Here is a 27,424-nt window from a genome sequence, read left to right as displayed (position 1 = left end):
CTCATTTCCCACTTATAACAATCCTGTGAGGTAGCTAGACATACACAGATGTTGACTGACACAAGTCACACAAGTAGCCTTGTGACTGAATGGAATTAAAGGCCAGCCTCTTAGTTGTAATCCAGCACTCCATCCACTAAATCATAGTGGCTTCTCTCAGAGCATGCCTATTGGGATGCCTGCTGTCATGATTATGGTGTCTGGTATGGCAGGGTTCATTGTAGCAAAGACCTTGATAGAACCAGTCGGCTTTTTTAGAGCAGAAACGCACAGGAACACAGTTCCAGCTGGCTCGCCATCAGGAGGTGTGGTCTAATATGCAAATGAGTCCATGCTAGGCTTTTTCTACAAAAAAGTCCTGTGTGAAACAATGGTGATTTCAGGGGGTGTGGCCTAATATACAAATAAGTTCCTGCTGCCCTTTTTCTACCAAAAAAGCCCTGGAACCAGTGATCTTTACTTTGTGCCTTCCTTGTTTTGTGACATCCTTAAGGGGGGAAAAAACCTAAAGAGAAATGTTCTTCTTACTTTTTGGAAAAATCCAGCTCCAAAATTCATTTTTAAACTAAGAAATTCTCATTGCTTTTGCAGAATTTCAGTATTGTAGTTGCAATTGCAGAACATGAAACTAGATAAACTGTAGTTGCAGTGTATTTTTATTACATTTTAAATTAGAATGTAGTTCACTTTACCTGAGAAAATGCTTAATAATTCAACTTCTGTTCCCTGATGAAATTATCTAACAGCTCAGAGATCCAGGCCATTATTATTTGATGCCTAGAACTGCAGCAATGACTGATTATTAGCAGTAACCTGATGTAGTTTTTTAAAAATTCTTACAGGATTACAGTAGCTGTGTGTAGAGTTAGATCACAATGCAAAGTCCATCTAGATTTGCGGAAAGGATCCTCAAACAAGAGAGTGAGGTGTTACCAAATCCATCTCAGAGATGTTTCCTACACTTGCAGCACAACCTGCCAAATACTTTACTGCATTTTAATATAAACATTTTCCGTGTGTGGGAATTACTACACACAACATTAGCTCTTAAAATAATGTTAATTCTGAGGATAGTGGGAAGCATCCCAAAGGAGAGAAACATGAGCATTAATTACTGGGAAAATGTATATTATTAACGTTATACTACATGAATTCCCAATGTGACTTTTAGGGAACATTAATTACTTTCTACCATTTCCTTAACAGATGATCTCTTAGTAATAAAAATAATCTTGCTGCTGCTAACAGCATTATCAGTTGCTAGTAAGGAAACCTATTCCTGATATTTCTGCCACTGACAGTGATTTCATTCAGTGGAACAAGCAATTCTGGCAGTATCTTTAGGGCATTGCATGCATTTTGCAGGGCAACTATGAGTTTGGTACACCGGCTGTAGCTCAGTGGTGGAGCATCTGCTCTGCATCCCAAGTTCAAATCCCCAGCATGTCCACTTTAAAGGGTCATGCCAGGTAGGAGGTGATTTGAAAGACCCTGTGCCTGGAGACTTAATGCCAGCCAGAGCACATAATACTGACCTAGATATAGCAATGGTCTGACAGCTGTCTAACCTGATATAAGGGAGCTTCATGTGTCCGTGGGTATGAGTTTGCCACCAAATGGTACACTTAACAAAAAGCAACAGTCAAATCTGGATTCTGTATTAGATATAAGCAAATGCTCCTGGAGAATGATTTGTAACCTAGGAGGCCCTTGGTTCAAACCTTCCCTATACTGTAGACACACTAAAAGCTGTTGGCCTTTGGCAAGTTGTCCAGACATTGCTGATGTCCCTACTGGTGGTCCAACAAGACATGAGGTCCATCTGGATCAAGTGGTAACCATCCTGCAGTGCCTGGAGAGGGTAGTGGAGGGCATGTAGCGACTCTAGCATAGCATGGATTGCTACCTGTGAGGCCTGCTGGTGGCCATCATAAGTCGGCTGCTTGGCAGCTGGCCCGTGGACATGGAGGACATGAGCAAGGTGTTGAATCACCTAGGGGGTGCCACAGCATGCCCTCAATGGTGAGGGAGTCCATGTGACCAGGGGCATTTCTCCCTTCTCTGCGGGGCCCCTGTTTCTTGGATTCACACCCTTAGCCTGTCTGGTTTTAACAGTTTAGCAGAAGCTCTTCTGAGGGGCCTCTTAACAGTCACTCTAAATGTTGCATCAGACATTCTCTTTTGAAGGCACAACCATATTTTCCATTATTATTATTATTATTGAGGTATTCATTAATTATTCGGGGGTCCCTCTTCAGTCCCCCCTTTCAGTGTCTGAAAGTTTTTAATTATTACTTTTTAAAATCTGAAGGAGACTGACCATCATCATTATTAAACAAATCAATTCTGTATGCCCACTCAAGAAGGGCAGCTAAGTGACAATTTGGTTTTCAACATTCCCAAGAAAGACTGAAATGACACTACAATGGGGTAATGTAATAGTGTATTAACAGAGATGGGGTATAGATGAATCATGGGAGGAGAAACAGTGATGGGATTATCCATTCACACTGGCACATCCCAGTATTTTCCATCTTGAGAAGGTGTGTGTGGGGGGAAGAAGGTCACTCAGAGGCATGCCTTGGCTATGCAGCCCAGCCTTCCAATATGGAGTTTTCCTGGTCTCCATTATGGGGCCTTTCTGGGCACACAGACTAGCTTGAGAGGGCTCCCCCTTGTCTTTTAAGGCTACCCTCTTTATTTGGCAGCACTCTGGTATCAATTCCTCCTCTTTGGCACTGTCCAGTCCTTGCAGGGTGTGTGTCACATTTCATGGTGCATTGCTGATCAGACAATGGGTTGAGACACAGTTGGGACAAAGGGAAAGGGTTTTAGGAATGTCAATTACCAAAAACAGGCTTTGCCTGAGTTAAAAAATATAAAATAATCCATTCATGGTATGTGCATTGAATAATTACACATGTCCAGTCTAAATCTGTGAACATAGATCTTGGAAGGATCCTAGAGAACTTATTTCTTTATCAATAAAACATTATTAGTTATGATGCAAGAACTCATCTCATTTCTAAAACACACAAGAGACATATGCAAATGACATGCTATAAACTGAATCAACTCATGTGCCTTTATGGCAAACACCTTATTGTAGCCTAGGTGATTAAGATACACACATTCAGACATACTTGGAAACATTGCCAGTTGTGGGCAGTCCACATTGGCCACATTATTACAATACAAAAACCATTTCCTGACTAATTCCTTATTCCCCTCCTCCCTTAGTCTAACAAAAAGTCTTCTTTCTTGAGTTCATGGAGAGTTTAAGTGCTCTATGCATGACAATCTTTTCACAGGAAAATCTGTTTCTATTGCAGCCAAAAGGAATTCCTTTTCCTGTAAGCACAACTTGGAAGTGGCAGTGGCCTTAATGTTCTGGGCATTACATTATATTTTTGGGAGTGATCTCCAGGTTCTACCTGGAGACTGGCACCCTTGCAAAACAGTAGTGTTTTGAGCAAGCCAAGGAGCTTCCAAACTGACTTGCTTATTTTAAAATATGCACATCTTCCTTCCAGGCATCTAAAACTACTCATGTTATTTGTGGAGACATTCTTGCAGAATTTCAAAAGTTTGAATTTGTATCCTTAGACCCAAAACCAGGAGAATATGAGAATTCAGAAAAATATCTCAATTGTGCCTCCCCCCCTTTGAACCCTGCTTCCACTGGAGATCAAACTCAGGTCGTGAGCAGAGTTTAGGACTGCAGTACTGCAGCTCTAACACTCTGTGCCATGGTGTTCTTGTGGGGGGAGGGCAGGAAGACTTCAAATTTGCAATATAAACACGAGATGGGGAAGGTGATGAGATATCTGCCTGGTGGGGGTTCAGGTTTTACACTTATTATTTCTACAATTAAGACTTAATTTGGCTAAGTGTCTTCTCTTTCCTAAAACAGCTAAAGATTGTCTGCAAAGTTTTCCTAGCCAAAATCCAGTGAAAGTTGCTAGGACATAAATTCCTTGCAAAAGAGAAAACTTTGACTCTTTGCAAAGATGCTGGCAAATTTACTTCTCTTTTCTGGTTCTGTTAAAGATTTCAGATTGAGTAAAGAGAAGAGGATTAGCATTCCTTCCTGGTGGGGGAAGGGGCAGAAAGGGAAAAGTCCCCTGTGCAAGCACCAGTCGTTTCCGACTCTGGGGTGACATTGCTTTCACAAGTTCACATTTTCATGGCAGACTTTTTACGGGGTAGTTTGCCACTGTCTTCCCCAGTCATGTACACTTTCCCCAGTCATCTACACTTTCCCCAGCAAGCTGGGTATTCATTTTACCAACCTCAGAAGGATGAAAAGCTGAGTCAACCTGGAGCCGACTACCTGAAAACCCTGCTTCCACTGGAGATCAAACTCAGGTCGTGAGCAGAGCTTAGGACTGCAGTACTGCAGCTCTAACACTCTGTGCCATGGTGTTCTTGTGGGGGGAGGGCAGGAAGACTTCAAATTTGCAATCTTTAACTTCCCTATGCCAGGCTCCAATTTGGGGCTGATTTAGGCACTCTCTGTACATACTCAGAGGCCTTTCCTTGAGCCTGAAATTTATAGAACTAAAGCAGTATATATTTAACAAAACTAGTTTAATCTCTCTTTCTCAGAGGTATTTGGTTCTGGCATTTTAAAGGTGAAAATAAAGGTACAACTCTCTAAATCTCTTTCTCAATCATGGCAATAAATTGTATTTATTTAATTTGCATCCTGGCTGCATTTTAATGGAGCTGAACCTAAGTTCTTTTGGGCTAACTGTAATGCAGTAGCCACGCACCACTGAATTTTAATACTGAGGTAGCTGAATAGCCTTAACTGGATACACCACAAGGGTCTGGGAGGCATAAAAATAACATAAGTACATTTCTTTGCCTAGCCTAACCTAGACTAGAGTCTATTTTGCTAAACAGCCTCCTGACATAATTCCATTCGGGGAAACCCTTGGATTCCATCTGGACATTTGAACTCTGTATGATATTATCTAGCTCTCTGAATTTATACCCAGTTAACTAATTTTATTGAACACTCACTAAAACCAATGCTTTCATGCCTATTTGATAAAATAAACTTTCTTTAAGTTTATTTGTGTGGTTAGTTGCTTTCAGGCCACCACAATCTGAGCCAAACTTATCCACTAGCCTTTGGAAATACCTACTATCAATTTGTGAAAACTGACTTGGGGAACCCCTTGCTGCAGTGGTGTGGCTTGGTTTTCTCTAGAGTTTTCCTAATAGGCAGAGGCTTGACTAGGGCCTCTGTGCTAAAGGATTTATCCAGTCTTGTGGCAACCTACCTTCCTGGTGTTTCTGGGGGAAATACCAGACTTTGGACCTGTGTTGGACTATCAGTTAGCAAGTCTGCTGACCCACCTTGGCCAGACAGGTGGCAGACTTTGTCACACTAACAGAGACCTGATCTTTTGGGCAAGGCCACATTCTCTACAGTTAGTTTTATTTCCTGAATGGGGTTGCCATATCCAGACAGGACAGATTGCTTGAGATCTAAAATGGAAGTCTAAAGAAAGATGAAATCCCAAGGGAACCAGGCTCTCACTCACACCAATCTTCCATTACCCTGCAGAGAAAACTAAGTCTGCAGCTTGGAACTTTGTGCTGTGATTCCAGGAGATCTCCAGGCCTCCCCCTGAGAACTGGTCTCATCTAATTTTAATCCAAATCATTGCTCTTCTGTTCTTTTTTTTTATTAAGGGGAGAGAGGTCCTTGCTACCTTACAAAGCCAGGTCTCTCAATTCTAAAAGACATTCAAATCCAAAAGTTAGATTTTTCTTGAAGGGGGAGGTTTAGAGACAAAGGAGCCTTGCCTGCCCATGTGGAACTACCATTCTCTGACATTTCCCAGAATTCTGGCTTTTAAGTTCCCCGTGGCACCAAACATTTAGACAAGACACTTCTAGGGAAAACAGAAGAAGAAGAAAAAGACATTGGATTTATATTCCACCCTCCACTCAAGAGTCTCAGAGCGGCTCATAATCTCCTTTATCTCTCCCCCCCCCACTCACAATAAACACCCTGTGAGGTGGGTGGGGCTGAGAGGTCTCTCCCAGAAGCTGCCCTTTCAAGGACAAGCTCTGTGATAACTTTAACTGACCCATGGCCATTCCAGCAGGTGCAAGTGGAGGAGTGGGGAATGAAACCCGGTTCTCCCGGATAAGAGTCTGCACACTTAATCACTACACCAAACTGGCTCTCAAACAGAAATCAGGAGCTGCCAGTAAGGGGTCGGGCAGCCAGGGAGCCCTGAGGGTTTACACTCCCTTTCTCTTGTGATCCAGCAAGATCTTCCTACTGGGAACTACACAAGAGAAAATCCCTCTCACTTAGAGGCTTCGTCTCTCATTCACACACACCACAGAAATCCTCCCAGTTTCTAGCCTTTGTGCTTCAGCGCCAGAATGGAGCCTACTGAACAAGGCTTAAGGGATGATCAAGCCCTTCTTTCCTCCTAAGGAGAGGTAATCCGATTTCCCAAACAATTCATACTCACAATCCTGAAGATCTTCCAATTCCCTACACACGTAGGTTCAACCAGGCTCGGGTTCTTGATTGACTGACTGGGCACCCTCCCCCCACCAAGGCAGAGAGAGCTGGAATCAGTCAAAAATGTGACCTTGGCACCTAGTCTGTTCTTTCTGCCATGAGGGTAGAGGGCAGACGGTTATGCAGTCATCCAAGGGAAGGAAAAATCCTTACCTTGTCATTCTCCGGCAAATAGCAACCATTTTATGTAGCAGGTAAATAACGAAACCCCACACATTGCTTGGTTTGAAGCGAGGTATTTTACTTTGACATCAAAGTAGAACTTGTCAGCATAAGCTCAAAATGACTAAGTTAAAATCATCAGCCGTCTGACCATTTTTATTCATCCCCAAAACAAGCAGACAAGCCCCCTCTTATCTAATTCAAATGCTCCACCTCCTGCTTTCCTTCCAGTAATTTCTTGTAGTTTTCCCCTGCTCTGTCCCTCTGTGTTATCAGCAAGAAGCTCCTTCTCTGCGGGGCCCCTGTTATCTTGGATTCACACCCTTAGCCTGTCTGGTTTTAACAGTTTAGCAGAAGCTCCTGTGAGGGGCCTCTTAACAGTCATTCTGAATGTTGCATCAGACATTCTCTTTTGAAGGCGCAACCATATTTTCCATTATTATTATTATTATTATTGAGGTATTCATTAATTATTCAGGGTTCCCTCTTCACTGTTGCCTGGGGGGTATTCTTTGGCTGGAACAACTTAGGAAGTTAATTTCTTCAATGCCAATGGACCCTCCTCTTCTTCCTCCAGCACAGGGAGCTGTGCTGGTGGTTCTCCAGCGGTGGGCCACAGGTGCCTTTCCAGTACTGTGCACCATGACAGTGGTGATGGGGTGATATGCCAGCGTATCTCAGAGATATACTGGCAGAATAGCTGCCCATTCCCCGCACCCAGCCAGGATTGTGTTGTTCATATTAAACTCTGTTTTTATTGTAAAAACATTTTAAAATACACTGGTGTGGTGTGGTGTGGTGGTTAAGAGTGTTAGACTCTAATCTGGAAAACTGGGTTTGATTCCCCACTCCTTCACATGAGGCCTGCTGGGTGACCTTGGGCCCATCACAGTTCTTTTAATACTCTCTCAGCCCCACCTACCTCACAGGAAGGGAAGGTGATCATAAGCTGCTTTGAGACTTCTTAGGGTAGAGAAAGGCAGTGTATAGAAACTTCTTCCTGTTGTGTTTTTGGAAACACACAATTAATTGTGTTTTGCTTCAAAAGATATTCAGCACAGAAAATGAACTAAGATACATTTTCAGGCATCCAGCCTGAGATTGATCAATATTGGATTTTATTTATGGAATAATAAAGAAAAAAACAACAATAGTTTAACAGCCAGTATAATATAGTACAGCAAACTCTCTTATACCCTGTACAGGGTAGGGCAGGGCAGGGCAGGGCAGGGCTGAAGAAGTCTTAGCTAAAATGGTGATGAGTATGTTGGAGTATTTGCTACAAATTCTAGAATTCTAAACTTGTACAAACTTGTTACAACTGCATCTCTTCCTGATAATCTTCTATTTGAATTTGATGGAGGAGGATGGGCAGCAAGACTGGAAGCTCAGCAACACAGATTTATCATTTGCTGTTTTGAATAATATAATACTCTTTGCAAAACACATGAGGTCAGTATTGATCTTGTGCTCATTATTTATTTTATTCGATTTTCGATTATGAGAGGGTGAATATGAGGTCACTGCATCTTTAGAAGAGCTAAATGCATCTATCTGCATGGTCCCAGATCGCCAAACAGAACTGATGTTGATCTGTATCTTCAACAGCCTATGCAATCTGGGCCACATGGCTGGTTGGGAGGATGTCAAATATGTGTCAAGCGAGCTGTAGTATCTGCACTATAAACTGAAACAAATAACTGTGCCAACATCTGTATGGCATTTGGAGCAGTGACAGCTGCAGGTCACACAATATTTCTGATTTTAGATGCAGTGTATCCTAGTGGTATTCTTCTGCTCTCTGCCATTGCAGAATTATGGAACTGAAAACTTTGGATATATACCCCAGTACTACATATACTGCCCAAACCTGCCTTAAAGGTAAAGGCAGTCCCCTGTGCAAGCACCAGTCATTTCTGACTCTGGGGTGATGTTGCTTTCACAACGTTTTCATGGCAGTCTTTTTACGAGGTGGTTTGCCATTGCCTTCCCCAGTCATCGATGCTTTTCCCCCAGCAAGCTGGGTACTCATTTTACCAACCTCGGAAGGATGGAAGGCTGAGTCAACCTGAGCCAGCTACCTGAAACCAGCTTCCACTGGGATCAAACTCAGGTCATGAGCAGAGAGTTCAGACTGCAGTACTGCAGTTTTACCACTCTGCACCACAGGGCTGTACCCCAGGACCTGCCCTAGTCTAGCCTTATTTTGTCAGATCTCTGAAGCTAAGCAGGGTTGGCCATGGTGGGAGACCATCAAGGAAGATCAGGGTTACTATTGCAGGGGCAGGCAATGGCAAACCATCTCTTTCCTTGAAAACCCTACAGGGTTACTATTTGCAGATTTGATGTCCCCCTATATATTACAATCACTGACTCTGTCTTAACAATGTGTTAGATACAGACAGGCCTTGAATTCAGCAGGAGCTCACAGGAGCACAGCTCCTGAACCTTGTCCATTGAATAGTAGGTGCAGCTGCATAACAATCCCTGGATGAGCTCCACCACCTATTTTTCTACAAAGCAACCCCTGGATACAGAAAACATGGGGTGTTTTTTTTTTTTTTTAAATAGCTGTTTGGTAACTCTGCGGGTATGTGGGAAATCTGTTATCAGATGTCCCAATGTTTAATGTTAAAAAGCAGCCATGAGATCCCCAATTTGACTGCTGTACTGGCAATGGAAGGTTTAATCGTCCCACTGTACCATTTCCCCAATAGAAATCACACACAAATACACTCAGATGCATATATTTTTTCCTTTCTGGGGCTAATATCAGTTCAAAGGAATCATAGTAGGGAAACCATGCAAAAGGAAGAGTTACTGCAAGAACCACAGATGCACTTCAAATCCTTCCTTAAACTAAAATAATAGAGGGGTTTTTTTTTGGGGGGGGGGGAGGAAGAAAGAATTAGGAGACACTGCAAGTTCAACAGGCTTGATCTTACAAGTCTATTTTCTGCTGTAGTTTACAGAGGAAGAAAAGGAATAAACATGCTGTACTTAAGAGTCTCATCTTCCCACTTAATCTTGGCAGTTAATGTGATTTCTCTAAAGCAGGTCACTGCACATTCGCACTCCCGGTTACTTTGGGCCAATGCAAACCTACTGGGGCATGAAAAATTACATTGCTTCACATGGCATGCAGAAGATGATATATGTCATTGCAGTATCATTTAAGATGCCTCTTTGAATGCACAGCTTTCCTTTAAAAAAAAAATTACCAGGACTTCAGAGCAACTAACTGGCATTTGCATGTGTAGACTGGCATTTCAATTTACACCATTTGGCAGCTGTGGAAAAATTATTGAATTATTGTTTTCTGAAGGAAATCGATGTTATTTTCTAAGTTTAAACATGCTGGAACTAATGCCAAAGTATATTAAGATGAATTTAGAAGTGGTTTAAGAGAGACTTCATTTTCCATACCAGGTTCCGTACTGGGTATTTCCATTATGAAAAACCAACCAGTTCTCTGCTGCTCCTTGTGCCTCCCCACCCCTTTCCCCCTTCTGTAAAAAGGACTCTGTAAAGAACTGCTGTCTAAAGCTCATATTTGCATAAACCACCTTGAAGAAGTGACTGCTGTGATGGAATTCAGCATGTTTCTGAAATGTACAGTGCCTATGGTGGCAGCATAAATTTACAGAAATGTGCCCATCTCCTAGCTGAGTACATTGCAGTAAGGAAATTACAAAAGAGAGGAATTTGGGTGTCATGAGAAGGGAAGGGCTACCAGGATGTTCTTTAATGAAGTTGTTTGTTTAGGGCATTTTAACTCACCTTTCTCCAACCGATGTCTCATGTTGGCTGAGATTCAGATGTTAGTGTTGCCATTAAACTCCTTTTTGGCATAAACACAGTAATACAGTTGTTGCTGGGCTTGTCTGCAGCCTTGATTGTTCCATCTCAATTCTTCTCTAATGCATGGTGCTTGTTCGAACACTTCCTGGTTTGACTCGGCTGCAGTGCACCATAATACCCAAATGCCTATGAGTATTAGAGTTCATTTACTCCACACAAATCAGGCTTCTAAATTGAGATTTAGCTGAGACTTAGAATTCCAGTGGGTGGAGGAAGCAAACTACAATTTGCTGAACTGCCTACAATCCTTTCTTTTCTTTTCCTTTAATCTGATTAAAGCTTCTTGACTAAAAGTCTTGAGCAGTCAAAAAAAAACCCATCTGTTAAGTAACATCATCTAGATGCAACACTAAGAAAAGGTAAAAGGTAAAGGTAGTCCCCTGTGCAAGCACTGAGTTATTACCAACCCATGGGTGACATCACATTATGATGTTTTCATGGCAGACTTTTATGGGTAGTTTGCCATTGCCTTCCCCAATCAGCTACACTTTACCCCCAGCAAGCTGGGTACTGATTTTACCAACCTTGGAAGGATGGAAGGCTGAATCAGCTACCTGAACCCAGCTTTTGCTGGGATTGAACTCAGGTGGTTAGATGCGATATTAAACCAATGTAAACATCTCATAACAGCAAGGGTAAGGTTTGGAAACCAGATAAAAAGAGTAAAACTAGCTTATAGTGAGACAAAGATGGAAAATTATCTAGGTGAGATGTTAAAAATCTGTTTCTAAGGCTGGTATAAAGAGGACACTCCAACAAAATATGTATTAAAGTACCAATATTCCCCTGAGGACAATCCAAAAGGGGTCTGAGTAAGGAATCTTTCTTAACCTTCCCTTCATAATGGGAGTTGGCTGTGCATTCAACTGAGTTAATAAGAAAGCTCTAAAATAATTTGGCAAAGTTAGATAAAATATATAGGAAGATAATTATTTTGGTGGAGGAATACCAAAAAATACAGAACAAACTCTGTGGGCACAAGACCATGTGCTCAAGTAATCCCTTTCTTGAGTATTCTTCTTGATATAAAACTTAACAGCTGCAGGTTCCAGGCCCTGAATGATTTCAGGGCATATTCCAATAAGATAATAGTTTTGTGTCAAGAATCTTGCCCCAAGAGGATTTATGGAAATCTGCTTTTAATAAAGTTAGGTATCCAGAGTTACTATAGAGCACTTCAAGGTACAAATTGGCGACCAGTTGCCAAACTTGAGTCTCCAAAGAAGATAGACTGAATTCTGTTCATAGGGACACTAAATCTATGCATTTTGGTGTGTTGGTCAATTTACAAAGGAAGTAACATGAAGGGAGATCTAAAGATTCTTTGACTGATTAGATCCAGATTGCTGCCCCCAAAAAGCAGAATAGGGATAATTTTCTTATTGAAAACTTGAGTTGCCTTAAGTCCTGCCTTCTTCAGCATGGCTTTTTGATGAAAGAACAAACTAAATTATATGTGAAAACTATTCCCAGCTATGTAAATTCCTTCACTAGTTGAATTCTGATATTATTAGTGGACCATCAGTACAAGGAAGGGTTCCTTTTCTTCTAAAAGAGGAGTACTTTGCATTTACCATAATTAATTTCTAGATCTTCAGAATGATAGTAATGGCAAATTTGTTCAATAGTCTCTAGAGTCCAATGCAAGAACAGGACAGCAAAGTGGGATCTCTAGGCCAGCTAGACAGGGAGAGTGGCCAAGTTTTTGTCAAGGGAACTGGATAAATCATTTAAGTACAAATTAAATAAGAATGGAGCTAACAAGCACCCCTGCTGGAAAAGCTTTTAGACAGACCTCCTTCTACACTACAATGGATTTGAGCACTCTGGCCAATATGAAGACTTACCATGATCTGTCTATCCATAGTAGGTGTCCTCAATTTGCTTCAAAGTTTTGATCTGGAAATGCCATTAAATGCTCCCTTAAGGTCTACAAAGGCTATGTAAAGAACTCCTTATGAAAGTGAAGTCTATTTTTTTGCTAAATCAGACATCAAGGCAAACTGAAGTTCATCAGACCAAAAAGAGTTAAAGTGTTGTGTGCAACAGGAGATAGGAACAGAGAGAGACACATGTAAGCACAGCATAAGAACTAGGTTTATGGTTGATTGGAGTTTTATTACAACACTTCATGATGCCTATTTGCAATTGACATGTTTGGATGGGGGCACTTTAGTATGTGCAAACTGGGGACGTAGAAAGGAAATATTCTTCAAGAGGAACATACTGTGTTATTTAGTTTGCCTTGCCATTGATAATGTCCTTCAGTGTGAGCCTAGCACCATGAATGTAATAATGCTGATCCACTAGCAGATATCCATTGAATGTAAGCAGTTTAACCATTTAAGTTTAACCAGTTTAACTTTAAGCAGTTAACCCATAAAACTTACAGTACAGGTTGGTACTGATGTCTGCAGCTGTGTCAGAAGTGTGAAGGCAAAGGGCCATTGTATACAACAGTCTTACTTGAAAAGATATACCTTATCTTGGGGCATTCATCATCCAGCTGCTGTCCATGGTGGATTTATCGTCATTAATCATTCAGACACAGACTAATTTTTTCAGCATTAAAATATGCGTATTAGGAAGCTCAATTTACTGTAATAAGGAAGCTTACCACTGCCCTGTGTAAAAGATCTTATTTTTAAAAAAATTACTTTAGAATTTAATAGTCATGTAACAATTACTGTGTGCATTATTATTGCTTTTGTTTGCCTTTACTAAGATGCCTGTGTTTGTGTTCTTCGATCATTGTCTGTCTTTGCTTGCATATAAAATTAGGTGGTATTCAGATCCTGTCTGTCTTTACTTTGCTACAAAAAAGTAAACATTGCATTATTAGAAATCATTGCCATGCATTTTCCATTTCACCTAAGTCCGTATTAAATTTATTGATAAGCCTCCAGCTAAGTATTTGCATATGTCATTGAAAGGAAAAGTAGCTCTGGACATAGGATAATACATTATATTGTTGGTGGGAGAGGTAACGGATCAGATATTATTTCTATACATTCCTTTTGACCAGAGTGAACCTTTGTAGTTGACTGTTCTTATCTCTTTATTCAATTTGCATTATGATACATTGATGTGTGTGTATGTGTGTAGAGTGATATCAAGTCGCAGCCGACTTATGGCGGCCCCATAGGATTTCCAAGGCAAGAGACAAACAGAGGTAGTTTGCCCTTGCTTGCCTCTATAACATGTTGATAGCAAGATTTTAAAATCATAGAAACTTATTTAAGCTTGTGCATAATGTGATCTAGTTACCACTTGAACATATCCCTTACTTTGGTGAAGTGGTTAAGTGTGCGGACACTTATTTGGGAGAACCAGGTTTGATTCCCCACTCCTCCACTTGCAGCTGCTGGAATGGTCTTGGGTTAGCCATAGCTCCCACTGAGTTGTCCTTGAAAGGGCAGCTGCTGTAAGAGCTTTCTCAGCCCCACCTACCTTGCAGGGTGTCTGTTGTGGGGGAAGAAGATAAAGAACATTGTGAGCCACAGACTGATTAAGAGAGAAGGGTGGGGTATACATCTGCAGTCTTCTTCTTCTTCTTCTTCTTCTTCTTCTTCTTCTTCTTCTTCTTCTTCTTCTTCTTCTTCTTCTTCTTCTTCGGAGCATTAGTTTAGATATCTAGTAATTAGACATCTTCTTATTGCAAATATTATGTTGGAGTTTTATTTTACTGTTTGATTATTTTATTTCTGTCTTTTCAGATTTTCTATCCTATCTGCAATAAACTCTTTGCTGCAATTCACTTGAAGTCAAAGCCAGTGGGTGGGAGGGGGGGTCATTTTTGCTAGCTGCCCTCTCTCGCTGCAGATATCACCTCTGCCTCCACATGCTATCCTTAAGAGTCACTTTCTAGGAGCACCTTTTGGGAAACATGACAGGCTGTACCAAGAGGGGGGGAAATGGAGCAATTGTCTTTCTCTTCTGCTTGTTGAAGTGACAGAAAGTGACCTTTGGATTTAACCCAAAAGCCTTTTGTTGGGCAGGCATTGAGTGAGATATTGGTCAACAAATATTGGAATGTTCCAGAGTAACTGTGGTCTTTGTATGTTGTCCTGTGTAATTCAAATGGTTCTAGGATCCAGGAAAGTACTACTAGGATTCCTCAGGAAATTGAAATCAGACTAGTATGTCTGAGAGGAAACTATTTGTGTCTCAGATCGGCCAGGGTCAGGGTGCTGTCCATAAAATGCAAGGGAACGCTAGTTTTGTGCCAGTCTGGGAATCAACAGAGCCAGTTGCAATCTGGGTCACTGGAGGCAAGCATAACTTTGTACCATCATCAGATAAGAGTATGACACTGTCTCTGTGTGCTGTCACTAGTGTCAATTACTTATCTCTTTGTTCTTCCCCATTCATAATCTAAGATTAATATTAGTTTCTGTTGCAACTTTGGTTTAGAATTCATACCGTATTGCTTATCTCAAATGCACAAACTGCAAGACTTGTCACCGACTGGCCTAATATCTGATGGCTACATGTCGTCATCACTGATGATTCAGAGAAAGTGTATAAAAACCTACAGGGCAGTTGTAGGAGTTCTTCATCTTATGTCATTTGCACTCAGCTTCAAGCAGTTATTTTAAGAAGGGTGCCCTTTGTATGTGCCATATTATAATTTTATTAACCTAGCAACAGGCATGAATATAAGTGCAAAATCCACTGTTAACTTCTTCTGCACAGTTTATATTTTAGAATTAATTAAAGCACTTAATTATAGCCTTTTGTATTCTTACTCATAGAATTTTAGAGGATTTCAAGCACCAGTTTTTGATCTTTATTCATGATATTTGCTTCAAATTTATCATAACAATTTTAATGGAGTTTTACAAAGTGCATGAGTCATTCATTCAGTAGATTTAAAACAGGGAGAATATGAATGTAATATATATATTTTTAAAAACATAGTAGGTCCCTTAGCCAGTGTGTATTCCTGGCTTCCTTCACCGACATACACAACAGCAAATGTAATGCTTTTTCAGAGTTCAGTTTTGTCCCTCCCTCCTTCAGTTGAACTGTCTGCTAAAATTATTTTGTAAACCTCTGCATGACTAGTTCATTCATAACTTCAGGGCTTTTTTTGTAGCAGGAACTCCTTTGCATATTAGGCCACACACCCCTGATGTAGCCAATCCTCCAGTAGACCCTGTAAGAAGAGCCCTGTAAGCTCTTGGAGGATTGACTACATAAGAGGGGTGCAGCCTAATATGCAAAGGAGTTCCTGCTACAAAAAAGCCCTGCATATCTGCAATCTATTCATATTCCTATTGGGAACTTTAAAAACAAGATATATTGTTTATATCTTACTAATCAAGCTGTTGGTGCTTATGCATAGGCAGCCTCTGGTGCAATCTTGTAGAACCTGTTTTCTCTAAGGTCAGCCCTGGAAAATAAAGGTATCATTTGGACTAAAAATAGTGCAGCTGCTTCTAAATCAGCTTCTTAATTTTATTTATTTAATTCATTTGTACCCCACCTTTCTCCCTAATAGGGACCCAAAGCAGCAGCATCATTCTCAAGTCCTCCATTTTATCCTCACAACAATCCTGCTAGGCTGAGGGAATTTTACTCTAATAGGCATTTTTACCCTAATAGATGAAAACCATATCACTGTATCACGGGTTGACTGAATCATGGGCAGAGTATGATTGCTTAAGTTTGTAGTGCATCAAAAAGCTTACTGCTGTTCTGGAGCTCCAAAAAAAAAAAAAAAGAGCGCTGTTTCTTAGGAGGAGCTACGTGGTGGAAAGTGCTATCAACTCACAGCTGACTTATGGCAATCATATGAGGTTTTCCAGGCAAGAGACATTCAGAACGGTTGCCATTGCCCTCCTCTGTGTAGCGACCCAATACTTCCTTAATGGTGTCTCATCTCAGTACAAACCAGGGCCAACCAGCCTTAGCTTCCAAGATCTGATAAAATTTGGCCACCCTGGGCCATCCAGGTCAGGGCAAAGTGTTGGTCTCCAAACCAATTGACTTTCCTGTCATTAATGAAATGGTTTTGAGGTTTGAGTGGGATTTGGTGGCAGAGTGGGAATGAGTCAGGGGAAAACAAAGGGGAAAAGTCAGACTGCTCCAACTACCGGGGGATAACCCTGCTCTCCATCGCAGGCAAAATCCTTGCCAGAATAATCCTGAACAGACTGGTGCCCACCATTGCAGAAGAACTCCTCCCAGAGAGCCAGTGCGGCTTCAGAGCTAACAGGAGCACCACCGACATGGTATTTGTTCTCAGGCAGCTCCAAGAGAAATGCAGGGAACAGAACAAGGCTCTGTATGTGACTTTTGTCGACCTTACCAAAGCTTTCGATACCGTTAGCAGGAAAGGCCTGTGGCAAATCTTGGAACGTTTAGGATGTCCCCCAAGGTTCCTCAGCATGATCATCCAGCTACACGAAGACCAGCGAGGCCAAGTCAGACACTGCAACGACCTCTCGGAGCCCTTCCCAATAGGCACAGGTGTAAAGCAAGGCTGCGTTCTCGCGCCAACTCTCTTTACGATCTTCTTTAGCATGATGCTTCAAAGAGCCGCAGTAGATCTAGATGAGGACGATGGTGTCTACATCCGCTATCGCACCGATGGCAGCCTGTTCAACCTGAGGCGACTAAAGGCACACTCCAAGACAATGGAAAAACTCATCCGAGAGCTACTGTTTGCTGATGATGCTGCACTCGTCTCCCACTCGGTATCAGCTCTGCAGCATATGACGTCCTGCTTTGCAGAGGCTGCCAAGCTATTCGGCCTAGAAGTTAGTCTGAAGAAGACAGAAGTTCTCCACCAGCCTGCACCCCAGGAAGATTATCACCCTCCCTGCATCACTGTGGGTGAATCAGTTCTGAAGACAGTCCAGCAGTTCAGCTACCTGGGGTGCATCATCTCCTCAGATGCCAAGATCGACAAGGAGATTGACAACAGGCTGGCAAAGGCAAACCGTGCATTTGGCCGACTGCACAAAAGAGTGTGGAGCAACAAGCATCTGAAAAAAGGCACAAAGATCAATGTTTACAAAGCGGTTGTGATGACAACCCTCATCTATGGCTCCAAATCGTGGGTTTTATACCGTCATCACCTACGACTCCTTGAGCGCTTTCATCAGCGCTGCCTTCGCACCATCCTCAACATCCACTGGAGTGACTTTGTGACCAACACTGAAGTCCTCAAGCGGGCAGAGATTACCAGCATCGAGGCACTGCTGTTGAAAACGCAGCTGCGCTGGGCAGGGCATATTTCTAGGATGGAAAACCACCGCCTTCCCAAGATTGCTCTGTATGGCGAACTCTCCACCGGCCATCGAAATAGAGGGGCACCAAAGAAGAGGTACAAGGACTCCTTGAAGAAATCCCTTAGCACCTGTCACATCAACCATCACCAGTGGTCTGACCTAGCCTCAGATCGCAAAGCATGGAGGCACACCATCCACCAGGCTGTCTCTTCCTTTGAGAACGCACGCATAGCTGGTCTTGAGGACAAAAGGAGATTGAGGAAGAATCGCACTGCTACAGGACCAACCCTAAATCAGACTTTTCCCTGCAGCCGCTGTGGCCGGACCTGCCTGTCCCACATTGGTCTTGTCAGCCACCAGCGAGCCTGCAGCAAACGTGGACTATTGCACCCTTCTTAAATCTTCGTTCGCGAAGCCAAGCCGAGAGAGGGGGGGGGAATGAGTGTAAAAACAGAAATACTGTCTTGGTAGGGTTGCCAAGTCCAATTCAAGAAATATCTGGGGGAGAAGCCAGTAGACATTGGTGGTGAAGCCAGGAGCAAGGTTGTGACATGCATGATTGAACTCCAAAGGGAGTTCTGGCCATCACATTTAGAGGCTCCGGACACCTTTTAAATGCCTTCCTTCCATTGGAAACAATGAAGAATAGGAACACCTTCTTTTGGGGCTCATAGACTTCGACTCCCTGGTCCAATCCTTTTGAAACTTGGAGGGTGTTTTGTGGAGAGGTATTGGATGCTCTGCTGCAAATTTGGTTACTCTATCTCAAAAAACAGCCCTCCCAGAGCCCCAGATACCCACGACCAGTTCTTTATTATATCCTATGGGAATCAGTCTTCATAGGGAATAATGAAGTGCCCAGCAGACATTCCCCTGCCCCCGCTTTCTTATGACCCTGAAGTGGGGGGAGAGCCTCCAAACTAGGGGATCCCCTGCCCCCACCTGGGGATTGGCAATGCTATGGATCTGGCTGCTGGACTGGGCTAGTCTTCCTCCCTGTAGCAAACAAAAACAAGTGGTAGCCGGGTGTGGCAGGCCATGATTGGTGTCAAGCAATGTAAACTTGGTAGTGTATGGATCCAGCTGTATACTGTGGATTGAACTGGAGTGCTTTTATACTTCAGATTTTTAGTGCATACTATTTTTAATGGTCCAGATGCTCTTGCTTAGATTTTCAGCCTGGGCTGGTCATTGGTGAAGGACCACTTCAGGGTCCCCTACATTTAAATGAGCAATGGAGAGTGATGTTTTCAAAAACAAAAATGGCTGTCAAATGCTTATTTTCTTGAACGTGGTGTTTATTTAATCCCATACAAAATGTGCTACTATCATAGAGGATGATGGATTGCATCTCAAGAATTTACATCATATGGGATCCATTAAAGGAATATGGTTGGAATTGTATTTGTGCCATATTCCATGGAATTCACAGAAAAATATGAGGGGGAGATGAACAAACTGATGCTGTGTCTCCTGAACAATGAAAGCCCTTATTTAATTCCAGATACTTCACTGAGTTTGAGCTGTCTTTAGATGTTTCTTGACATCTTCACTGAAATGAATAAGTCTAGCAAGGGAGAGAGAAGCTAGTCCTGCACAGTATTCCTCTAACCTGAGTTAGTGTGAGCTAGCTCAAAGTTTTTTAGTCTCTGGCTCACATATTTTTGTCTCAGCTCAGGAACATTGGCCCCAGAGCAAACTAATTTATGCTGTAGCTTACAGCTTTAATACCAGTAGCTCGCAAAGTAGAATTTTTGTTCACAAGACTCCACAGCTTGGAGGGAGCATTGGTCCTACTGCCAGATATCTGTACATTCAGCAGATTACTGCAGAAAGGTTCTGAGCATGTGCAGGATATTTTGTACACATGAACAGGAATGCTGCAAAAAGCATTTTTCAGACTGAACATCGTCCTGATCACAAGGAGGTACCTACATGCAGGGATGGGGCTTAGTGCAGACATTCATTGATTATGTTTTTCAGCAAACTTGTTTTAAGTTTTTTGGCATGCCAAATGCTAGATGCTGGATATTGCACTGATACCACATGTGGAACACATAACAGCCCTTAGAAATGCCTCATTTGATAGGTTGCATAGGTGTTCCATTGCTTACTTGCAGCAGTCAGCCGAGAAAGAGATGGCTGTGAGCAGACCATTACAAACCCACTGTCAGTTCATCACATGGAACAGTGTTGCTGAAGTGACCTACTTTTCCTGCTTTTGCGTTCGGAAGGCTAATCCTGTTTAGCATTGCTGGGAGGGAACAGGCACACCAAAGAGTGTTCTGAGTTGTGCAGATGGCAGAGTCTTCGCTGATGAATGTTTGTTTAAATCGTTTGTTCAAATCATTTGTTCTTCTCTTGTCTGTGAAGTGTGACCAGGATGTCAGTTTGAACTCAGGCAGCAGAGACAGCCTATTTTTGCAAAGGGCAGATTAGTGGCAATATTCATAAGAAGTGTCTGTTCATACATATTTGCACTGCAACTTTAATCCCAGAGCTAGACCCAAAGCTATTAAGTGCAAGCAAACAAAAGAAGCCAAATGATCTAAAACTGTTCTTGTTGTGCGTGCAACATTAGCGTACAACATTAGTGTTGGCTTCATGGCTTGATTCACTATTGAAAAATAATACAGTAGCTATTAAAAACCGACAATAGTAATTATAACAATAGAGGACACAGCCGGAAGAGTGAAAAATGCTTCAGTGGTGCTGATACTGGAGAGGGACAGACGTATTCATTTATTTGTTCCAATTCTAGCTCACTGTACCTAATCCATTATAAAAAACTTTAATAAAATTATGAACTAAAATAAGCGTTTAGCCCATCCAAATTCTAAAATACTCTACATGAGTCAAAACTACTCTGTATTTGTTTAGCTTTGCCTTTTAAATCTGTCTCAAATAAAAATGTTTTCCATTGCTTCTGTAAAATGCACAGGTTCAATCCTCTGTGTGAACCAAGAGAACAAAGTAGAGGGGTAGATGTGATATTGCTTTTCACACATTAGTGGCATGGATGACAAAATAATAAGAGGATACTCTAGGATGACCTCAAAGATCACAGCAGAACATCATGGAGAAAGAGTTCTCAATGGCATGCAAGTAACTCAAGTCATTCATGGTGAAATCATAAAAGAGTAACACCCCTCTTAAGTCCATTGTCATCAGTGGGTTAAGCCTGTTATGACGTTTAGTGAGTTCAGTCTCAGTTCTCCAGACCTAACTCATGTTCCATGCAGTCACACACAAACTGTGGAGAATTGCCTTTAAAAGAGCACAGGAGCCAATTCTGCTCAGGACTATGTCAAGGAGGGAAGAGGGGATTACACTGTTTTCCTGAGCCAGGGCGGGTGTTACTTACCCCCAGGGCTTTTTTTTTTTGAGCAGGAATGCACAGGAATGCTGTTCCGGCTGGCTTGGTGTCAGAGGGTGTTGCCTAATGTGCAAATAAATCCCTGCTGGGCTTTTCCTACAAAAAGTTCTATGTGAAACAATGGTGATGTCAGGGGTGTGGCTTAATATGGAAATGAGTTCCTGCTGGGCTTTTTCTACCAAAAAAGCCCTGCTTGCCCCATTCTGGAGCAGCACATGTAGAATTAGGTCCCTGTGCCATTTTAAAAGGGCAACTCTCCCCCAGTGTTTGTGTGACTGTGGGGGGAACATGACCTATAAAAAGTAGCAATGTCTAGTCTGAGCCTTAAAAGGGTGTAACTCCACTTAGGATTGCACTGTTGATTCTGTGTAGGTAAAGAAACTTGCAGCTTGAATTGAGTAAACAAGTCCAGGGATGGAGGTGGGAGAGTGAAGAGTCTTGAGCAATAGGATACCTGTTCTTAGTGACCTATTTCTTACTGACTGTCCAGTAAGAAGGTGAGCTGCTTCTGTGCTAGTTGAAGCTTCCCAAACATTTCTCAAGTGCAGCACTGTAAAAAGCATGTTACAGTAAGACATGACTTCTAGACTTGGGGAGCAATTCTAGGCAGGTCTATTCAATGGGGCTTACTCTAAGACAAGTGATTTTAGGATTGTAGTCCGTCTAAACTGGTCTGTCTAGAACTGGTAAGCAGTATGTTTGGCCTGGTATAGCCACAGATACAAGAGAACACCAGTGCTGAAAATATAATGACTGGAATGTAGTCCTAAAAAAACATAATAGGAGCAAGGCCCATTGAATATGATAGGACTTACTTCCGAGTATACATGCATTGCACTGTAAGGCTGTTTTTTGTGTTTAAAAAGGAGCAATGACTCCATGATCTGTAAGTGCTGTGTATAGAACCCTCAGATTACTTTTGACTGAATAAATACTTAGGGCATCTTACAAATAGAACATTGGCACAACAGTGGAGTCTAATGTATGAATATTATTTAATAACTGCTATTTAGGTTCTGCTATCATAAGAGACTGACAAATGTCTCCTCATTATGTACCCTAATTTGTAATAACAATGGTAGAATTTCAGCCGTCTTGAAGATCCAGTTCTGTGATTTGGTCTTAGTCATTCTTTCATTCTCTTCATGCATTATAGTTCAACTTTGAATGATTGTCTTTTCTCTCTTTCCAGACTTCAGTTTCTTGCTTCACCAGCATTGTCTGCTTCGTACATTTATATTCTTGAGAAATCGCAAAGGTTTTTCAAAGGTTATTTACCCAGTGCTAGAGCTGACTCCTTTGTGTCTGGATTTATTTGGAGAGTCATAGGGTTGCCAGGTCCTCCCTGGCCACTGGTGGGGTGTGGAGGGGTAGGGTTGCTAGCTCCAAGTTGGAAATTTCCTGGAGTTTTGGGGGTGGAGTCAGGAGTAGACAGAGACCTCAGGGGTATCCATTTTCTCCAGGGCAACTGATCTCTGTAGTCTAGAGATGAGCTAAAATTCCAGGGGATCCCCAGGTCCCACCTGGAGGCTGGTATCCTTAGGCCAGGCATCTAATGCTACTTCTTTTCTTTAAAAATTCATTATGTTTTGGTTCTATGATTTTGGGCTGTATTGCTTTTGGATTTTTCTGAATTCAGCATTATAACAGACAGATATGCTGGGATAAATATTTAACGTTGGAATTCTTATTACAGTAAAAGATATCCAGATGATCTGGTTGTCTTACAAAGATGCATCCAGAAAATAGTTTTTCCTGGCTGTAGCATTATTGGTGCTGGTGGGGGAAATGATGCTTACTAGAAATTGACAATACATTATTCTTTTCACACCAACAAGCCAAATCCTTAGTAAAAAAGAAAAAAAGAAATTAGTCCTTATGCCAGTTACCCTGAACATCTGCTTCTTCTCAAAATTAATTGCCTTTACAATTTGGCTATTCAGAAAATACACACATTGATTTTTGCAATTTCTAAGGTGCTTTTGCACCACCTCAATTTTTTTTTAAACTGAAATTGGTTGTAATTTGAGTTTAAATAAGGTCAAATATAAGTTGTACTAAAATGAAGGAAAATTTTCCTTTGCAAAACAGGTTAACAGGCAGATTATCCTGTAACACAGTAAAAATTGTGCTATGCAACAGTTTGTTATGTGGACAGCTTGTTAACTGGCATTTGTCATAGATGGCAATACAAATCCTCCTTCAGTTAACCAGAAAAATTCTGATACCAATTTGGCACCCATTTCTGGCACTTATGGAAGTAAAGTTTGTAAACTCTTGACTAGCAATATGTCTGGGGATGAGCTATAATTCCAGGGGATCCCTTGGTCCTACCTGGAGGCTGGTATCCCTAGGCCCTGCCCATTCCTGCACTTACTAGTCCCTGCGTGGAGAAGGAAGGCCTGCTCACTGCTGCCTATCCACTTCCTCCCAAGGTAAGTAATAAGCTTTTGTCTGTGGTGCAGTTTATGACAAGGGTGGTTGTGAACCCAGCACCCCCAAAGAGTGTGGCAAAACTGGCTGTGTGTCAGCTGAGCCAGTCCCAGGAGTGCTGTGAGTGCAGCTTGTCATGCAAAATAGCTGCATCCTTTCCTGACAACATCTTGCAGGGGCTGCTTCCCTCACATGATATTGGGGAGTAAAGTAAGATAAGGCTGGTCTGTTGAGTATCTTACTTTTCACAAATGGTGGATACACTGTTTTAATAATGTTTCGGTAGACCTAGAAAAATTCAGCTTTTTTAAATAACAGCCCCCATTCTCAATGGGTGTCAGATAACGATGCTTTTACTATATAATTATTCCTCTATCAGTGCCTAGTACAGGTGGAGAGACAACAAAGTGAAAGAAAAGAATGGAAGAAAGGAGCAAAGAAGGAATGTGAGCAAATGCAAATACAACTTTTGAGACTGTGGCTAACAGTAAATAGTGTTAGCTGAGGTATAGGAAACCCTTATCAAGGATAATGAAAAACTGTATGCCCCTGAGATACTGGCAGTGCCACTGGAGCTCAATTCTCCCCCAGGTCTAGTATAACCCTTATCTTTCCCCTGTGTGGCTAGGGGGCGGGGTTGGAGAATGCGAAGGCCCTTTCTCTGCCTGTGCCATGGCCCCAATCTGAATTTGAACCCTATGACACTTAGGAAATTAGGTCCTAGAAGCTGACATCTGATTGAGAAGAATGAGACTCAAGTCAAGGGGGCTGTTGTCTTTTGATTGCTCAGGGGCTCTCAACTTTCTTTTAGGAACTTTGGGACATTTCCTTGCCACAGAGGAGTATCCTTCTGCTGATTGACACTTTATTATTTTGGGGAGAATCTGTGGGAATTCTACTTAAGTCCAGTACTATTCTACCATTGCCCCACAGGCATAAGCGCTCTGGATTTCTGGATCAGCCAATCTAGGGAAAAAAAGTTATGTCCAGTTTGGCCCACAGACACTGGTTGATTTGATTTTTTGGCACTTGTGCCTAGAAGGTTGCTTACTCTGTTACTGTTTTTCTAGTGTTAGTGGACAATGCTCAAACTGTTATTGGGTTGACTGAGAATATAATAAAACAAATCTTGCCTCTTCAACCATTTCAGAATGCTATAACTGTATTATGTCTCAAGTTACAGAATTGTTAGTCAGTTGGCACCTCTGCTTTCATGAACATTCTCAGATGTATTTGGATGAAGGGCTACGTTTCTTTTAATTTCCCCTCTAAATGAGTCCAGTTCATATTGTGCATAGTACTTACAGTTTGGAGTTGTTTGCCTTCATGCGCAGTTGTGGAAGCAAGAAAAAATACCAGAGAAATGGGATTGGATTGTTAAAGTTATGACATGGAGTGAAATGGATAAGTTAACAAGAACTTTAAGAGACTATGATTTAGAAGTATTTAAGATGGAGTGGAAGAAGTTCAGAAGATACGTAGAAAAAGAATGGAAAATAAAAGGACATTGGACAATCTTTGATAATGATTAAGTATAAATGGGGGGAAGATATGAATTTTGGTTCTTATTAATTAGGGGTACCTTTTAAAATGATGTTTTAAATTTAGACACCGGCGGGGGTCAAGTAAAGGGGGGAGGGGTAGGTAGAAAGTAATATATGGGATTAAAAAAAAAGTAGTTATTAATGATATAAGAAATTGAATATATTGCCATATGTTACTAATAAAAATTGTTTGAAACCAAAGTTTGGAGTCGTTTGCCCTAAGCAATTGACATGCGATATTCTACTGTGTTTTAAAGATCATATATATTTAATAGATATGCAAACAGTCACTGGGTCTTTCACACAGTGACTGCTTGCAAGTGGATTTTTCCATTCTTACACAGTTAAAATCCAGTTGCAAATCCAGCTGTGTTATTTAGTGTGTTTAAACGCACCCACTGATGAACATATTTACTAATATTAAGTTCAGATATGTAACTTTCTCCTATCTCCAGTGAATTTCTCTTTACAAAATATGGGTTAGAATTCTGCCTCCCTCCATGGGCAGCGATTTTAGTCAATCAAAATCATTAGAGGTCTACAAGATGCTGTTTTGGGCCTTTTCCAGTTTTCTGAATGATATATCTAATGAACACACTCTTATCTTTCCTATTATTCATCTTGTACTTGATTAAAATTTACTAATTTTTTTGAATATTATTTATTAAATCAGTATCACTGATGTACATCTGAATACTTCATGTTTGCTAAGAATGAAAAATAATAGTTTCATTTTTCTGTTTTGCCTTAGTTGTATTTGATGAGGTTGAAGCAGTTTTCCCTTAATTAAGGAAGCTGGTGATCCCCTGTAGAGGCTGCATTTGAAAACAATAAATGTATGATTTAAAAGCTGTTCAAGACTTGGGATACAATCCTACTCCTCACTATAATTCTTAAGTCCACCACAGTGCTTCCCATGCATTACTAATTGACACATTGCAATGGACGTCGTTTATTGCAAGATTATGTGTTCTTGTATTTCACCTTGAACATTCAGCGCTCTGTTCCTTCCAACTCTGCTCTGTTGCGAACAGGAGGCTGGATCCAGCCAGCCTTTTCACTCAATCACACCTCATTCCCCTCTTTGTTACAGTCCGAATCCTATATGCCTTTCATACATTGATTCCCAGCACAGGCCTTTTGATGGTCAAAGGGAACCCTCCCTTTTTATGAGTGGAAAAACCAGTTGGACCTAATCAGGCTTCAATACTGGAGGAATCATGGGAAAACACAGTTGTTGGACTGATCAATATGCCCATGATCCCCTCTGTACCCTACTCACTGTATACAGAGGGATCAGAATTGCAGCGTAAATGTGGCTGTCATCTGGCCAACATAAGCAAATAAGCAGAACCTAGCAATTATTTGTAGAGCAACAAAAGACATTTAGGTGCCATAATAGGCAAAGCAACAATAATTCTGTCTGAAATCTAGTAATCACTAAAAGCTAGTAAAACAATGTTTTATATCTTGAATTCTTTCAACAGAAAAAGCTGCTTAAACAATCTAATGGATGAGGATGAAAAAGACAGGGCGAAAAGGTAAGTGCTCCTCCATCCTTCTTTCTTTTCTTGTGTAAAACTGTCAACTTTGTGGGATACCTAATTGTTTGCTTGCTGAAGATTCTTTGCTCATTTAACAAATCAATAAGAGAAGACAGAAAGCTATAAAATAATAACAGCTTGAAAGACTAGTGAATCACAAAGCACTTATTGTTTGCCATTCTTCCAAAATAAAAAGCCATCATAATTCAATCCTGTGAATAAAGTCAGTGTGGCATGCACATACATAAACACACTACCTTTGTTCCCATAAATCCCATATTTCTGTAGTATTTGAAATGCCTTTCTTTCTTTTATAGAAATCAACAAAGTAACAGAAAAATCATAAAGGTACAATGGGTATTAGATCAGTTTCTGTTATGAGAAAAATGTAGACACGTGGAAGATGTTTAGGATACTTTGTGGGCTGGACAAAGCTCATCTAATATATGAAGAAGAAGAGAAGAGACTGGATTTATACCCAGCCCTTCTCTACCTGAAGGAATCTCAGAACAGTTTACAATCTCCTTTCCCTTCCCCTCCCCACAACACCCTGTGGGGTAGGTGGGGCTGAGAGAGCTCTTCAAGAACTGCTCTTGAGCAGAACAGCTCTGAGGGAGTTATGACTGACTCAAGGTCATTCCAGCAGTTGCATGTGGGGGAGTGGGGAATCAAACCTGGTTCTCCCAGATAAGAGTCCGCACACTTACCCA

The 27,424-nt window shown here is 41.4% G+C and overlaps 1 protein-coding gene across 3 annotated transcripts in view; it reads left to right on the top strand.

Annotated features, from left to right (window-relative positions):
- Positions 1-27,424, top strand: part of NPAS2 (neuronal PAS domain protein 2) — a 104,696-nt gene that overhangs the window by 24,115 nt on the left and 53,157 nt on the right. For all 3 annotated transcript variants that reach the window (XM_060233816.1, XM_060233817.1, XM_060233815.1), the window contains exon 2: positions 26,658-26,711. In XM_060233816.1, the coding sequence (XP_060089799.1) occupies positions 26,658-26,711 (54 nt within the window). The remainder of the gene's footprint in view (positions 1-26,657; positions 26,712-27,424) is intronic.

Source organism: Heteronotia binoei, chromosome 3 (assembly GCF_032191835.1).
Source record: "Heteronotia binoei isolate CCM8104 ecotype False Entrance Well chromosome 3, APGP_CSIRO_Hbin_v1, whole genome shotgun sequence".
NCBI classification, from domain to species: domain Eukaryota; kingdom Metazoa; phylum Chordata; class Lepidosauria; order Squamata; family Gekkonidae; genus Heteronotia; species Heteronotia binoei.
This window is presented reverse-complemented; position numbering and strand designations above follow the sequence as displayed.